The following is an 18,369-nucleotide window of genomic DNA, read 5'->3' on the forward strand; positions in this document are numbered from 1 at the left end:
ACTGGCCTGGAATCGACGCTGAAATCGCACACATGGTCGCTGCCTGCGGCCCTTGTGCGTCCCATTCCGCCGCCCCGAGGTCATCTTTGTCACTGTGGCCTTCGCCTGAGAAGCCCTGGGAGCATAGTCATGCTGACTTCGCGGGACCTTGTTTAGGTACTTATTGGCTTCTCGTTATTGACGCCTACTCTAACTTTCCTTTCATTGTCCATTGCACGTCGCCTACCACCGCGGCAACCACAAATGCTCAAGCTCATATTTTCTCTTTGGAAGGCCTTCCCTCTACTCTTGTTACTGATAATGGTCCGCAATTTGCCTCTTCCAGTTTTGTAGATTTTTGTGCCCGTCACGGCGTCATGCATGTCATGGCCCCTCTGTTCCATCCACAGTCAAACTGTGAGGCTGAACGTCTGGTCCGCACATTTTAGGCTCACATGAGGAAACTCCTGACTTCTTCTGCTGCTGATGATGCGCTTCTCCAATTTCTGGCTTCTTACCGTTTCACCCCCAAGGGCGACCACAGTCCAGCTGAGCTCTTACATGGCCAACAGCCCCGCACGCTACTTCATCTTCTGCGGCCTTCCACCTCAGGGCCGCGGGTGCCTTCGCTTGGCTGGTTCACCGTCGGCGACCTTGTATGGGTATGGGAATATGGCAGGTGGCCAAAATGGTGTCCTGGATGCATCTTACGACACCGTGGCTGATGCCTGTATGAAAACCAGACGGACATGGGTGTTGCAGTGTGTCATTCAGACCAGCTTCGGCCTCGTGTGCCAGCAACACCTGTTCCGAATGCCGCTACACCAACTTCGGCTCTACCTGACGCTCGGGAACTTGGAATCTCTCATTACTCACAACGCAGTCCTCTCACCATCATCTCAGTGCCAGCACAAGAACTGACACCACCAGGAGACATGCCCATGCAGGAACCAGATGACCATCATCTGTCGGAGCAACTCTACTTGCCTCCTTCTCCTACGGACACCGACACATCGCCCATGTCTCCTGTTATAACAACTGGGCTTGCCGCAACGGGCAGATTGGGGCACGAGGCCCCAGCAGATTCAACCCCCACATCTCCTGTCATCTCGACCTGTTATCATCAGGGACACTTCCGTCCATACGGGAAGCCTCCTCCTCGAGACTTTACAGCCAGTCAAACAACACCTGTGGACTGTAGCAATCTACAGACCATCTCCATCAAGACCAGTGCAAAAAATTCAAAGGGGGGAAAGGTGTTGTGACTCGCCGATCTTTCAAAGTGCCGCCGCGCAGTTACGCGCGTCCTCTACATGCAACGCTGTCTGCCAGCCATGCAGCAGCCGCGCCACCTAAGCGGCCAGCCAGCCAGCAGCTGCTAGACTTGGACTCAGTGCTGATTTGACTGTTACAGTGTACATACGTCTTACTTTGTTTACTTGATCTGTGACTTACATGTATTGTGTCGTCCTAGAAATATATTTGTTCAACTTGACGTTATAACAAAAACTGTGTGTGTCTGTGACTTGGTGTGGCCTTTCATATTCCCACCAGCTAATGGAAGGTGCTCAGATCAGTTTAGATTATACTGCACACACATATGTCAGCACGATAGATCTAACTGCAACATTATCATCTACAAGAGGAAAGAAGCTATCGCTAAACAACAACAAAAATATGGACTACGTAAAATGTAGAAAGAATGCAGTAACTATTAATCTTTGTAATGATTGTTGATTTCAGAGTGAAACATCAAATTATTCATTTTTATAACATGCTCTGCTTTATTAAATGAAATCTGGATGTGAAAATCTGTTGGCACTGGTGTGAATGTTACTATCTAAAAAATTAAAACTCTGGTGGCAGCAAATCTGTTTCAAAAATTTGCAAATTAAACAATGTTTCAAGACTGTGATTCTTAGTAAATTTCCCAGATTTTTTTCTTCTCAGTGTTCAATCACAGTGAGAAAAGTTCTCAGTAGTTGTTAGGTGGCATCTTTTTCATTACTGAACTGTCCATGTAACTGCTGTACATGAAATGGCATAGCCTTAACATCAAATATACCTATGTTTTATTGTCTTGTCTTCCAATTTTCAGTGACACTGCTGTAGGATTAGGCAGAATGTTGAAACTGTGAAGCAAAGTCTACAAGCTTCCAACAAAATGTGAAATCCTCTTCATGATACAAAAGTAAATGGATGTAGATTCTGGCACAAATTTCTGCACACTTTCTAGTTACAATATCATTAACTGAAGTTGGCGATACTTCAGAATTTACATTTTGATATCTTCTGCAGATGTCTTCAGATACATCATGATGGAACTGAAAGACAAGAGAGAAGAGCACCTACCACAGTGCATGTAACAATCATGATTTCTAGTCTGTTTAATCAACAGTGATAATCTTTCTCAGACCATGCTACAAGCGCTGCCTTTCACACTCATCTTTGGATTCTAACTTTGCTTTCACATTTTCCTGCAGAGGTCAATTGATCAGGGTTCAAGTAATTAGATGATCAGAATCTAATCTTTGGATTCTAACTTTGCTTTCACATTTTCCTGCAGAGGTCAATTGATCAGGGTTCAAGTAATTAGATGATCAGACGATTTGAGCATGAGCTGCATAACTTAACTGCATGCAGTAGATCACTGTGTACAAAGGAGACCAGCAAAATCTGCCAGAGTTTCATGGAACTACCTTTGCTGATCAATACAAGTGAGCTAAATGCCAGATGCAGGCCTTTAGTACAGCACCTGTGAAATTCTTTTTAGTATGATCCAGTGGATCAAATATCCCAAAATGTCTGAGGTAAGTGAAAATGTAATAACATCTGTGCCGTGAAGATATGGCTCACTCATTTATTTCACAGGTGTGTTCCAACACACTATTTGAGTATGTACACTTTTAGTCATCTGAAATGAACACAGTGACATTCTGATACAAACTTACATTGATTAACTATTATAAACTGAGTTACTGATTAAGTTTAAACATGACAGCCTTTCTTGTTTCAAGTTCACATGATTATAGAACTTTGCAAGTTGTGTGATATAGTTAATACTGAACAAATCAATTTGGGATATTTCTCTGTGAAAAATGATGCAAACTATTTAGTCTTCATATCAATACGCAATGTTTTGTTCCATATCTTTAAAAATATAAGAGATTTTTGTGCAGTTTTACAATGACATTGAATTTTTAATGTAAATGTTTCCCAACTCAGGTTTAGTTTCAAAGTGTATTTCAAAAATTGGGTGACTTATTTATAAAATCCAAGGATAAAATGTGAAGCCTCTTGAGAAAGAAAATGATGGCATCACTGAGCAATTCTCTACTTTGTAAAAGATTCTACTGAATGATGAAAAGAAGAATAATGAAATTGTACCTAAGAGAAAATGAATTAAGCTGATAAATTGCATACTTACACCCATTATTCCTTCTGTCTTTGAAAGCATGTAAGAACACAGTATATTAAATTTAGGTCCCCAAGAGTGGATAAAATAACTTATTGTATTCTCAAATATTTCACTACATTGAAAATATGATCTGCTGGTATGTGTTTTATTCACAAGGAATATTACAGCCATAATCATAATAGTTTCAAGGACATGAGTGGCTGGAAAGCTAACAGAAATATTCGGATATGTATGAGAGAGGGGGAAAAATGGTGAAAATCTGTTGGAAGATACAGAGGTGGAGAAGAGAGAAATAATAATTCAGGACAAAATGATATAGGCAGAAAAACTGAGAAAAAGAATCTGTGGAATGTAAAAAATAATATTCAAATTCCAATGAAGCTGATAATATGAAGCACTAAATTTACATAATAAGAGCATAGTAAACAGACAACAATAAAGAAATATACACTAGAGTAATAAAGATCTGTACATGAATGAGAGGTAGTGTTCAATAGAGGAAACTGCCAAACAAAATGGAGAAAACCAGAGACACTATGTCATGGCTGTTAAGATGTTGACAAAGAGGTCACTGTCATAGACCAGGTAGAAATCAAGAAATTATGTTGTAAAAAAAGTTTCTGCCTGCATAGTTCTGCATTATTAATAACCAAAAGGGTGCATAAGAGGATGGGAGTGTCAAAACATCTCCACAGATCCTTCCTACTGAATTTTTGTGGAAGCTTCTGTCTGTGCAGAAATACAGTTGGTATAAATTTTCTCCACCCACCCCTTGTTCAGTTAACAATTGTGTTCATGAATAAGACAGCAGTCACTAGAAGTGAGATATTGTGACACTGGTGGTTCCATTGTGCTGATGTATTTTGGCTGTTCTCCACTGCATTATGTGTACCAATGAAATCTAAAGCAAGAAGTAACTTTGGATCTTTCATAGGAATTTTTATGAGTACAACAAAGTGAGCTCAAACATACAGAAGAAAAATAAGTGTTTAACTAACAGAATTCAAATGTGAAAAGATTCTTATTACATTGTACAGGCAGTGTCATAACCTAGCTGTGGCTTACACTAGGAAAAAGATTTTCTTATCAATAATGTCTTACTTGTGACTTTAGAATGTAGTTCCAATCATAGTTCCTTAAATTCCTAACTGAATGCCTTCCATTTTTAAGATTGTGAAGATGTAAAACACTTCAGTGTTACGTGGACACACTTCCTCCATCCCTTTTGGTTTCATTTATCAGAGAAATTAACCCCTACCATTCCAACTTAATCAATCACATTTTATAGATCTCATCATGAAGGAGAATGTTCAAGGAAATAGAATGAATGTAACTTTGCTTTTTCTGCCTATGGCTCTCAATAAAAGAAATCTCGAAATTAACATTGTATTTCATCCATCAGTATCAGTCATTCTAACAATCTCTATATATGTTGATAAATCTGCTGAATAAACTAGTTAAATTTTATGGATCTATGGTTATTGAAAGCAAATATATTTGTTATTTAGTTCACATAAATTCTTACTTTTCACTGTCACTGTGTATGTGATTTCATCAGCTCCTAAGATATTCTGCACTCGGCATGAATAATTTCCAGTATCAGATGTCTCTACTGAGGAAATATGGAGAGTCCACTCAGCATTGATGTGTATACGATTATTTTCTTGAATAATCTGACCTCTGAAAAAAATCACTTTATTAGATATAAATGGTTTGTGTAATTTCTTATATTATTTAATTCAGTAGCAAAATATGTAAATTTTATGGCTAATTAATCATGTGGTAAGTGGAGGAAAAAAAGTAGAGAGTATATGATAAGCTAGACTCTCACAACTGTGTACAGTCTGCACTTCTCATGAGCACAGAATGTTTGTGGAAGAAAGAATACAATGTAACGAAGACAAAGTATCAGTAAAATTATTGTTCATACAGTGTGATTACATTGTAAAACAAATATTAGATATTCAATGAAAATGCTAAAAACCATGGAAGTAAATAATAATTCCCAATGACAGGAAGCTGAGTTTGTTGCTTCTATAACCCAACAGTCACAAATGAGGAAAACACAGTCTCTAAGAGGATGGTAAGAGATGCATATGTAGACCAAAAGTGATGCAAACATTTGGTTTTGAAACTAGAATTTCTTTATCCAAAAGAGAGATAAGAATTATATGATCTGAGATGTGCAATGCTCAAGTAAGAAAGAATGCTGAGTCAGAACAGCACAAAATTAAGCCTGCCTGAAGGTGGATTCAATTAAACACATAAAGAGTTAAAGTGGTAGAGAAAACAGTTGGCAAAATGAAGGACAGAATGTAGCAAGATTTACTGCTGAGACAAAAATAAATGTCACTAGAAAGAAGAAAAGAAAAATTAAATAATCAAGTGGGGAGGGGGGGGGGGGGGGGGGAAAGAAAGAAAGAAATGTGAAAGACTGGAAAGGCACTGGAAGACATTGAGTCTAGTTATGGCAGTGGAAACCACAAACATACGGTAGAGCAAGTTTCTACCTGAATTAGTGGTGCTAGCAGAAAGAATACAAATAATTCGTATTTTCAAGCAAGTACCAAGATGATGGCTATTGTGTTGGTGACTGCGTTACATGATGGTGTTATATGTACCAGAAGTTTGATCCACAGTTTCTAAGGTAAATGGTCCTTAAGGAAATGGAGTAAGCAAAAAAACTTCTTTCAAAGTTAACACCAATTTTGTCACAAAGATGTAAATGTGTATACAGTAAAACCGTGACAATTCAAGCCCTGGAAATCTGAGTCTTTAATCGAGGTGGATGATGGACGATTACTACATAAAAATATCATGTATAAAATAGAAAACGCACAGGGGCACAGGGAATGGATGTGAAGAGTGGCTGAGATGCTCATGCATATATAGTTTACAATCATGCCCGCTTTAGCCTCTATTACTGTTTCACCTGCTGCCAGTTAGCCAGTGTCTGCTCAGGCTCAGTGCAGTGTGTATGTGCAGTCAAGAAATGTTTTGTATTTATTATTGTTCTTGCCATTTTTCACTAGCGTGAATGCTGACTCTTCAAAATAAGAAAGGAAATTTGTTTCTTTGGAGATGAGAGTTTTAGTACTGAAAAGATCGGGCAGTGAGGAGACATAAAAATGGTATCATGAGAATTTTAACAGTTTGTGGAAAGGAAAGTTGCAACTCACCATGTAGTGGAGATGCTGAGTCACAGATAGGCACAACAGAAAGACTGTTTAAAATAAAGCTTTTGGCCAGTAAGGTTTTCATGAAAATTGGATGACAAACACAAACTCACACATGATTGAGGTGTGACGTGAATTGCCTGAGACTGCAGTCATGTATGTGTGAGTTGTGTTTGTGTGAGTGTGTATGTGTGTGTTTGTTGTCTAATTTTGATGAAGACCTTACTGGCCAAAAGCTTTATTTGTGACAGTCTTTTTGTTGTGCCCATCTGTGACTCAGAATCTGCGCTATATGGTGAGTTGCAACTTTCCTTTTCACAAAATTGTTACATTCCATCCTGGATTTTCCATTACCAGGAGAATGGAGCACAGACAAAGTAACAGGAGGTAACTGGTAATGAAACAAAACCAAACTAGAGCAATGGTATTCTAACAAAGCATCAAGTTTTGAATCAATTTTTAAATAAAAGATAGCTAAAATTGTCACTCTTCATGTAATTTGAGTTTTCCCAAATTTGAGCTCTACTCAGTCCCAATTATCTCAAATTACCACAAGGTTTCACTGTACACTGAAGCACATAGGATAATTTTACAGTACTTATTTACACAGACTGCACTACTACAATCAATATGTGCAGAAGTCAAGGTTTTATGTAGCACTCACATTATTTGATATTCCACTGCCTGACAAAAAATGTGAAGCACCCAGAAGATATGGCAGAATGTCAATGCAACTTCATTCATTTACTCAGCATTGGTGGGTATGTAAATGATCATAATTGCAATTCTCTGTGCAGGAAGAACAGCTACCAGATAGCATTAGTATTGTTCATTCTTAGTGCTGTTACCAGGCATGTTACTTAAATATGGGATGTGAAAAGTGTCAGATGTTGAGTGATTCTGTGCAGGAGATGGAGATGCCATGTACTCAGGCAAGACAACATAACAGCACCTGACAGAGTTTCAAAAGGATCTCACTGTGGTACTCCATTTGGCCAACCGGTTGAATCATGCAGTATGCAGATTTATGGAGTATTCAGATGTTACAGTGGCCCGATGCTGGACTGCATGGGAACATGAGGGCAGGCCTACTCATTGCCAAGGTTACAGTCAACCACATCTGGTTGCTGTATTGTGCACCAAGCATATCATCATCCCTTCACATCTACACCTGCTAGTGTGAACAATTAATGGACTTTCTGCAACATTCTGAGTCATCCCACACCTTTAGTTGGAGACTAGCAGCAGCTAGACTAGGGAATTATTGCCCCATGTGTAGGCTGCCATTGAAACCACAATACAAAATGACAGTGTTTGGCTCACTGATGTGACAAGAAGGCTTGGACTGCTGATGAATGGTGTTGTACTGTGCTCAACAATGAAGTGCAGTTCTGCACTATTCCAGATGAACATTACAGGTAAGTACAGTGGCAACCTGGGGAGAGGAAGCTTCCTTCTAATATTTTGGAGACACACAATGGTGTTACTTCTGGTGTCATGGTGTGGGGAGCCACTGGGTTTGCAACCAGAACATGGCTGGTAGTGACAGAGAATTTTGGTGGCACAACGGTGTCTCACAGACATCCTGCATCCTTGTGTGTTGCCTCTCATGTGACATTGTTGTAGTGTCATTTTTAACAGGAAAATGCTTGATCACATATGACACATATTTGTACAAACTGTCTGCGTGATGCTGAGGTACTCAAGAGGTCAGCTACACTACCAGATCTGTCCCCAATAAAATGTGTGAGATATACTTGGACATCAACTTTGTTCCAGTGCCAGTATCCAGGATCGCCAAGACCAGTTACAACAGTGGTGAACAGTTTGTGTCAGAAGAGGACAGAATGGCTGTATGACATCCTTCCCAGCTGAATCAGTGTATACCTCCAGGCCAGTGGGAGAGCAGCATGATACTGATAAGTGGGCTCATACTGCCAAGTTATTTGTAATCATTGCAGTAACAACACATACCCACTCAACCCTCAAAGCTTCATTTTGTTTCCTCATCCCTTTCAGGGTGCTTCACTTTTCTTATCAGGCAGTGTCTCAATAACATCTGTATCAACTAGCTCTACTAAGAAATTTCTCAGTGGAGTAAGAGTAGTTCACCACCAATAAATCCACTTATTATTGGTAATATCTTAATGGTCATTATGTGGACATAGAACATTAGAAAATAATAATGTTTCAGCTGGTGCAGTTCATATGAGGATGGTATTTTGTGACATGTGGTAACCTTCTTTTTAGTTTTTAAGGTAACTCAAAGTTCTGGGTATAGTGACTATGGCATGAGAATTTCAGTTGGGCAAATTAAAGCCTGTGGATCTGTGCAGTGAATCAGTGTCCATACAGATGCATTTTTTATGAATCCTACACATTTGTGTTTGATATGGAAAAATGTCAAGGTGCATATAATGTTGTTTGTTGTTGTTGGTGCTTTAACATGTGTTAAGAGTGTGGAATGGACTGTCACAGAAGTGAAAGGAATATGACATAAAACAAAATAAATGTCATGCATTCCATCTATGAAACTGAAATAAAATGTTGTAACAGATTCTGCGATTCAATTTCACCATGGTGCCAAACTGTAGAAAGAGTGTCAATGAATTGGAATCATGTGAAAGACTCCAGTGCCTTGTGAGATATATTTACTACATTGGCCCATCAGATATTGAGATTCCATTTGCATGCAAACAGTTGCAAAGTCAGCATTTCATATATATGTAAACTATTAAAAAAATTGAAATACTGAACATTATTGTTCTAAAGTAACTACAGTGTCATGCCACTGTAGCAAGTGGCCATTAACATATTTATGTTGGAGCCTCACTCCAGCCACTGCCAACTATAGAAGTGCTACAGTTATTCACATTAACATGCAAGACATTCTTGTTGGTGCAGCATATTATGCTCTCTGATTGGGCTTCATGTAGGACTGTTCAGGTGTAATTTAAATAAGTCTATGAAGAATATCACGAGTGAATAAATGTTCACATTTTCTGGTAATGAATGTTTATTAATAGTAAAGAAGATCCGAGACTGTCATACACTCATTGACAGGAGCTCAGTGAGAGATGGGTGTGCCTCACAACATTATGTGCACTTGGACCTCAACCATCACAGCAATCTTTGGATTAATTGATGCAGTTAATAAAATCTGGTGAGTTTGCATAGCGGCATACCAAGTTTTGGGGGAGGACAATGGTTCAAACCTGCATCTGGCCATCCAGATTAGGTTTTCCATGATTTCCCTAAATCACTTCAGTCAAATGCCAGGATAGTTCCTTTCAAAGGGCATGGCCGATTTCCTTCCCCACCCTTCCCTAATCCGAGCTTGTGCTCCGTCTCTAATGACCTCGTTGTCAACGGGACATTAAACACTAAACTCCTCTTCCTCCATAGCAAGTTTGCATTGCAATGAAGAATTGGGACAGATCAGGTCTTTGTAACTGTAGGAAAAGTTTTTTTGGGTACCAATACGTGGTGTTATAACTTAAACTTGATCAGATAATCAACAATAGATAAAAGCTTCAAAAATGTATAATTCAGAATGAAGAAAAGTAGAAATTAGAGAACAGGAATTATCACTATGGTTTTAGTAGGAACAAAATCAGCAGGTGGTTCAGGAATTTTGCAAAATAGCAGACTTAGAGACGCAGGTTCTCCCAGCCATCATTCAACAATATAGATGCAAAAACCTTAAATAAATTGTTAACCTAGCATGAGCGGGTTGGAAATCATTTTAAAAGCAATCAAGACAAGCAAACATGAGGGAAATGACATGCTTGCAAATCAAATTCAAATATTTAAAAAAAGTCAGAAATTGACAGGAAAAAATATACTAAACTGTAAAACCAAATAAACTGTAAAACCAAACTTATATTACATACTTAAAGGATATCAGGCACCAAGTATTTGTTTCAAAGATGAAAATAGCAAAATGGGATTAAATAACAAAGAAAATTGTGAAATTTTAGAAAATTTTTTTGAAAAGCTGTTAAATTGTCCAGTTCCAACAGATAAATTAGAATTTCCAGTGACACCTCAAAATCTAGAGGAATATTTCCCACCAACAGAGTTAGAAATTCATGAAGCCATCAAAACACTCAAAAACAATAAAGCAAGTGGTGAAGACTCCATTACAGCAGAATTATTGAAGTGGTCAGAACCAACAATCATAAAGGACCTACAACTGCTTCTTGAGAACATTTGGAAAATTGAAAAGATTCCACTTGAATGGAAAACAGCATTAATCCACTAGCTAATAAAAAGGGAGACAAACAAAATGTCAATAATTATAGAGAAGTGTCACTTCTGAAACTTCCTGGTAGATTAAAACTGTGTGCCGGACCGAGACTCGAACTCGGGACCAGAGCATTTGCCCACGAAAGGCAAAGGTACCGAGTTCAAGTCTCGGTCTGGCACACAGTTTTAATCTGCCAGGAAGTTTCATATCAGTGCACACTCTGCTGCAGAGTGAAAATCTCATTCTGGAAGTGTCACTTCTGCCAGTGGCATATAAAATATTATCAAAAATTCTCCTGAACAGGGTGGTAGATACTTTAGACACACAACTGGGAGAATATCAGGGTGGTTTTCGAAAGGGAAGATCCTGCGCAGAACAAATTTTTAACTTAAAGTCAATAATTCGCCATAGAATGTTAACCAGCAAACCAATAATAGTGTCATTTATAGATTTCAAGAACTCATTTTTGTAGATGATTTTGAAATACTTTCAGAAAACCTGACAGAAGCAGTTATTCAGATAAACCTTCTGGAAAAAATAGCAAACATAACTGGTCTCAAAATTTCAGCTGCAAAAACAAAATTCATGACAAATACAAAAATTGTGCCAAAATTCATAGAAACACAAATAGGTAAAAATAGAATGAGTAAATAAATTTAAATATCCGGGAGAGACTATACAACAGAATTGACTAGAAAAACCTGAAATAGATGCAAGAATTAACAAATGGTTTGACCAAAAATATTTACAACAAGAAATGTATATCTAGAAAAACAAAACTAAAACACAACACCACAGTGGTATGACCAGAATGTGTACATGGATCTGAATGACTAATGATAAGCTATAAGATGGACAGATTAGAGGTACTGGAAAGAAGGATTATTAGAAAAATTATGGGTGCAATAAAAACTGCATATCATTGGAAAATAAGAAGTAATGAGTAGATCTACAAAAATATAGAGAAAATATATGAAGTAATGGCCTAACGAAGATTAACCTTTTTCAGACACCTCTACTGAATGGATGGAAATAGACTAACAAAAAAAAAAAAAAAAAAAAAAAAAAAAAAAAAAAAAAAAAAAACTCCTGTATTTCTGGAAGAAGAAATTGAAAATAGCATGGATTACAGAAGTAAGGAAGGATCTAGAAAGAAACAACATCAAAGAATCAGAAATAGCAGAAACAAACTGTTTAAAATTAAAATACTAAATTTGGAAGGCTTTCAAAGCAGAAGAAATAGAAAATTGGGAACAACATGGACAGAAGAAAGGAAGAGACTTCATGGGGAGAAAATGAGGGAATGCTGGAAAAATAGGAAACAACAACATAGGAAGAAGAGGAACTGAAGTTTTAATGTGATCCTAGTTTGTCAATAAGATAGTAAAAAAGAAGGAGAAGAAGAAGAAGAAGAAGAAGAAGAAGAAGAAGAAGAAATTTCATACAGCACAATAAATGTTCAACGGCAAGAGGCAAGGAACTCAAAGCCAGCTAGCTGATACACCAAAAGAAAGGTAGTATTGTTATTGTTAAGTCACAGGTGAACTATCTGCGTAACACAACAAGAGCAAGCATCTGAGAAAAATAAGATTGGGTGGGGGTACGGAGAAGGCTTGGGCAGGGAGGGGGGAGGGATAGGAGGTTTGGTGGGAGATAGTGCAGTGCTGCTCTGGAGCACACAGGGACAAGGTGGAGCGAGTGTAGGGCAGCTATGTGCAGTTGGGAGGTTAGAGGGAGAGCAGGGGAGAGATGGGGGGAGAGGGGAGGGGGTAGTGGAAAAGGAGAGAAGTAGTAAGACTGGGTGTGATGGTGTAATGAGGACTGTATAGTGCTGGAATGGGGACAGGGGGGCTGGATGGGTGAGAACAATGACTAACTTCGTCCATATCAAAACTACAAACCACCAGCAATACCTCCACTTTGACAGCTGCCACCTGTTCTATACCAAGAAGTCCCTTCCGTACAGCCTAGCCACTTGTAGTCATCGCATCTGCAGTGATGAGTGGTCCTCTTGAAATATACCACGGGTCTCACTGCTGCCTTCACAGACCATAATGATCCTCCCAACCTTGTACAAAAAGAAACATCCTGTTGCCTTATCTTTCCAGTCTCCCACCACCTCCCAAAATCCCACCATCCAGCCGCAGAGGAGCATCCCCCTCTTAACTCCAGGACTGGAGCAACTGAATTACATTCTCCGCCAGGGTTTCAACTACCTCTTGTCATGCCCTGAAATGAGAAGTGTCCTGCTCACTATCCTTCCTGCCCCTCCCACAGTGGTTTTCCACCATCCACCAAACCTACACAATATACTCATCCATCCCTACACAATCCCTGCTCCCAGCCCCTTACCTCATGGCTCATACATCAGTAGTAGACTTAGATGCAAGCCCTATCCCATACATCCTTCCTCAGTCCAGTCACAAACATCACCTATCCTATCAAAGGCAGGGCTACCTGCGAAACCAGTCATGTGATCTACAAGCTAAGCTGCAACCACTGTGCTGCATTCTATGTGGGCACGACAACCAACAAGCTATCTGTCCGCATGAATGGCCACTGACAAACTGTGACCAAGAAACAATGGACCACCCCATTGCTGAGCATGGAGCCAAACATGATATCCTTCATTTCAATGACTGCTTCACAGCCTGTGCCATATGGATCCTTCCCACCAACAGCAGCTTTTCTGAATTGCACAAGTGGGAACTTTCCCTGCAATATATCCTATGTTACTGTAACCCTCTTGGGCTCTACCTTTGTTACACATTGTCCTCATCCATCTTGCCTCCCTGTTGCCATTCCAGCACTACACAGCCCTCATTCCATTAATGCACCCAGTCTTTTTATTTCCCTCCTTTTCTGCTACCTGCTTCTGCTCCCACCTCTCCCCTGCCCTCCATCTAACCTCTCACCTGTACATAGCTGCCCTACCCTCTCTCCACCTCACCCCTGCGTGCTCCTGAGCAGCACTGCACTGTCTGCCACCCACTCTGCTATACCTCCCCCTCTCTGCCCCAACTTCCTCCTTACTTCCACCCAGTCACCACTGCCATCATGTGCTGGTGCTGCTGCACACAGTGTGGCTACAGTTGCCTGAGACTGCAGTCATGTGTGTGTCAGTTGCGTTTGCATTTGGGTGCGCATATGTGTGTGTGTGTGTGTGTGTGTCTCGTTTATTTTTGATGAGGGCCAAAAGCTTTATTTATGACAGTCTTTTTGTTGTGCCTATCTGCAATTGAACTTGTACAAACACTTATATTTCCAATTGTGATTAGTTTGACGTTATCCTGAAAGGTCTTTCTTAGGGAAAGCTCACAGCATCTGAAACTGGCGATGAACACCTGTGTTTGATATATGTGTGGCATTTTGCTCTTTGATCAACTTTCACTCTCTTATAACAGCTATTGCAACTATATGCAGACATGTGCAACAGATTTCCATACTTTTATCTCTTCTTCTGTCTTATCAATTTACACTCCTCCCATAACTTTCACTGACCTTAACTCATCAGAGCAAAATCCTTTCTGTCCCACTACATCAATCAGCCATTTTCTTAAGAATCCTTTTCAGTAGCAAGAGCCAGACTCTGGAATGTCCTCCCACATTATATTAGAAAACTGAATAACATCTACAGCTTCAAAAGACAAAGACATATATATTAAAGTAATAATAATGTCTACCCTTGTCCCCACATGCATTTGTTACCCTTTTCTCAGTTAGCGCAGTCTACATAAAGTTCTTTCCCTCAGAACTTTCTACGTGAGAAACAACTTTTGTATGCCTGTAAGTACATTTTATATCTGCTGCTATCACTGCTGCTGCTGCTGTTGTTGTTGTTATTAGTTCATAGTCAGTAGTATTTATTCACGTTCTCTATAAATACATCCAGATAATTTTTATTACATAAATCAGATTATTGTTTTTTTTCCTTGGGTAACTATGACTTAAAAATCAAACAATCAAAAATCCAGGATGGGCTGTAACAATATTATGAAATCCCTTTTCATAATATTGTATGATTTAAAAATGCACTGTATGTGTGAAACCTGGACCAACATAAGAGAGGGCCTAAAGGCCCTAATCTGCTCAAGTTAAATGAATACACTTGAGAGCAAAGTGGTTGAAATGTGACAAATTAGTACAAAAACATGTACTGTCAAATGTCAAAGAATAAGGGGAAGTTACATGAAGAAATCTGAGTAATTCTGAAAGAAAGGAAAAATGATTTATGAAGGTTTTCTGGGTGCAGAGCCACATCGCTTTGTAAAAACTGTCATCGGCATTTTGGCCACATTTGCAATGGGCTTTCTCTGTGTTTACTGTAGCTGCTACTTTGGCCAAGACTTTGGTGTGAATGTGCGTGCTGTTGTTGGAAAAAGAACTAGTGCTCAAAAGCTATTGCAAATGATATTTTCTGTTATGTTTTTCTGTGCTCCATGCATCAGTCTGCTATAGGTGAGTGGTTGCCTTTCCCTTATTTTATGAATTGCTCCATCCAAGAATTACCATTATTGTTACACACTCACAGAAGTGATTTTATTGTTCACACTAAACACAAGCTGGTACAACTATTAAACACATGTTGTTTGCTATCATTCAGTTTATCTGGCTGCATATGTCCTATTTGTATGTACAAAAATGCAGGAATTCATTTCCAAGGAAATCGTCTGACAAGAATAATATCAAGTTTTGTGTTGGGCATAACCAGGACAAGCCTTTGAGGAGCTTCACATTAGAAGTTGTAGACCATTTGTCTGCATTCTTAAAGAAACACTGGTTGAAAAATGTACACTGAGCAGTTAAGTCATTGTTACTGATGCCAGCTACTTATTCACCCCAGGATGGTACAATCAAAGAATTCACCAACTAATACTGAGAAAGGAAGATTTATTTAGGGGATACCATGAAAGAAAAAGAATTAATAGACATTTCAGTACTGAAGCTATGCATTTTCGTGTGTAAAATGTTAGCATTAATGCTGCACCTTGGTACTGAAGAAATTTATCTTAAACTTCATCAAACTGAATTAACTGAACAGAAAATCTTAATCATCACAAAAAAAAGAGAAAGAAATGCAGAACTCTATCATGGAAATTTCGATGATTACAGGGTTCAAGGTCCACTAAACTGTTGGGACAATGAAGAAAAAGTGTCATCAAGGTAAAACAGAAAAATTCCACCTGATTACCAATGTAATGTCAAAAAAGTTTGAGAGCAAGGATAAGGAAATATAATGCCAAATAGGTAACAAGTGCAAGACTGCCATGATGTTTGTTCGTTCATGGTCTATTACAGAGGGCTTGTACCACAACAGGTGGACTATCTTGAGTTAAGTAATTTTCTGTTCTTATGAATAAAGAGCCTAGTTAATATATGCATACAGTCTGTGTTATAGAAAGAGGATACTGGCCACCAAATAACATCCTCTCCTTGCTTCCTGTGGTACAAGCCTGAAATGACAATGAGATGACACAAAATTGGTAGTGAACAGACTGTGTGGGGAATGCTAATATAGATGATGGTAGCATTAAGAAGAACCTAAAATATGTGTAGTGGATATGGGACAGATACCCATACAAGTATGTTTGGACAATAGACTGTGCTTGGAGATCAACAAAAGCACAGTCATTTTCAGATGTCACTTTGAAACTGTTAACTATAGGACAGTATTAGAATGATTATGGAAGATGGGAGTATGGAATACGAAACTCTTTTCATTGCTGATTTCCTTCTCATTCTTAAACATGGGCACCCATGGTACACTTTCCCTAATCCTCAAATTGTCTCAGTTTCTATTGGTCTTTCCTCTTATGCGATGGACAAAATAATTTGTGGATCATAAAATTTGTGTTTGAATCAGCTTTTGTCTACATGTTGAAGACTGGTGATGGCTTGTAATGACTATTGTTTTATTTTCACACAAGTGAAATTTCCCTTTGGAGATTATTTCCTTCACACTGCTCTTCCTCCTCATTATTTTTTATCTTCATATTAACCAACTAGGTTTATGTAATAACTTCAGTTATTATTATTATTATTATTATACAATTGGTACCTCTCATCCTGGAGTCTGAGTGATCTGCTCTTCGTTTTTATCATTTCCTGACCTATCCCTCACTCCTCCTTGAAGGAGGAATTAATACTTCCAAATGCTAGGCTAGTGTCATGTACTTATACATGTGTATCTCGACAATGCTAATTTTTTTGCCACCTAGAGGTAATTATTGACCAGCAATTCTATATCACTATTTTATTATTATTTTTATGCTGTGTGTATTCTAGCCATACCCTATAACATTACCTGCAGGCTAATATTTGTCTCTAACCTTCATACAATTCCACAGTAGCTCATTAAAAAAATTAATGTTTGGTATTCCACATTTCAAACTCATCACACTATTCTATTACCTGTAAGACTGCTGTAAGGAAACAACTTGTGAGAGATTCACAGCAAAGAAACCAGTTCTGACCATTCTTTAAAATTTTAAGCAAGTTTTCCTAAAAGTAAAATAACTTCATTATAAAAAATTTCATAAATTATGATGTAAGTCACAGAAGTAACCAATGAATTTTACTAACCCCTTACTCCATATTGTACTAGGATGGGGTTGCCCAACAGTGATGCAGGGCAGAGCAAGTTGTTCTCCTCTGGCTGCCATCATATGGGTTCCAAATGATGCAATCCTTGCTGGAACTTGTTCTGTTGGTATTTGTACTACATGCAGACTGGCGTCACTCTCTCCTACCACTGTAGCTGCAGTCACCCAGAGCTCGTAGCGATGGTGAGCGATTAGATGAGACAAAATATAATGTGTCTGTGTAGGAGGAATTTCATATTCTTCCCTCAGCTGTGAAGGATTAAAATGTTCTAACATAATAACCAAATTTTCTTGCAAATTGGGGAAAAATCTTGAAAAACAAAAGGGAATTTATCAATGCTTGCACAGATATTCATTTTATTATGGCACCAGATGCTACTGAAATTTAGTTAAAACAAAAAATTTTGTTAATTAAGAGCCATCACATCAGGTCTCCAATGTTTTAAACTCTTCATTGCACACACACACTGTTAGCCATGATTTTATTTATTATTAACTTCCTAGTTTTTCCTTTTGTACTGTGAGCTTCAGAAGACTTCAAATTTTATTTTACATAAGATGTACATTTTTAAAAATAACATTCTTACCAAATTATTAATCAAGTTATTTGCTTTTTATGATGATAAAATATGTGCAATAACAATAAAATATTAACTGAAGTTATCGTTTCTCTGAAAATAAAGAAAACATTTTGCATGTCATAAAGCAATTGTAGGTCACAGATTTATATGAAGTTTTAAACACATGTTCTTCATTGGAAAAAGAATCACCTAGTTTTGTCTTTAGCTTGAGGCTCTGTAGTTTTTGAGAAAACTTGTTTTGTATCCCCATCAGCAGACAATATCAATATGAGAGGCATAGCTTTTGTTAAGGTATATAATCATAGCTTTGGTGACCAGGCAGCTAATGACTGTTCTTTGAGTCCTCTCAAACATTTTTATTGGT

At 38.4% G+C, this 18,369-nt stretch overlaps 1 protein-coding gene across 1 annotated transcript in view; it reads right to left on the reverse strand.

The window, feature by feature from the left end:
* Nucleotides 1–18,369, reverse strand: part of LOC126235453 (Down syndrome cell adhesion molecule-like protein 1 homolog) — a 137,462-nt gene that overhangs the window by 38,021 nt on the left and 81,072 nt on the right. The window contains exons 9-11 of the mRNA XM_049944175.1: nt 17,405–17,673; nt 4,923–5,077; nt 3,407–3,424 (exon numbers count right to left, since the gene is read on the reverse strand). Coding sequence (XP_049800132.1) covers nt 3,407–3,424; nt 4,923–5,077; nt 17,405–17,673 — 442 coding nt within the window. The remainder of the gene's footprint in view (nt 1–3,406; nt 3,425–4,922; nt 5,078–17,404; nt 17,674–18,369) is intronic.

This window comes from Schistocerca nitens, chromosome 2 (assembly GCF_023898315.1).
Source record: "Schistocerca nitens isolate TAMUIC-IGC-003100 chromosome 2, iqSchNite1.1, whole genome shotgun sequence".
Classification (NCBI taxonomy): domain Eukaryota; kingdom Metazoa; phylum Arthropoda; class Insecta; order Orthoptera; family Acrididae; genus Schistocerca; species Schistocerca nitens.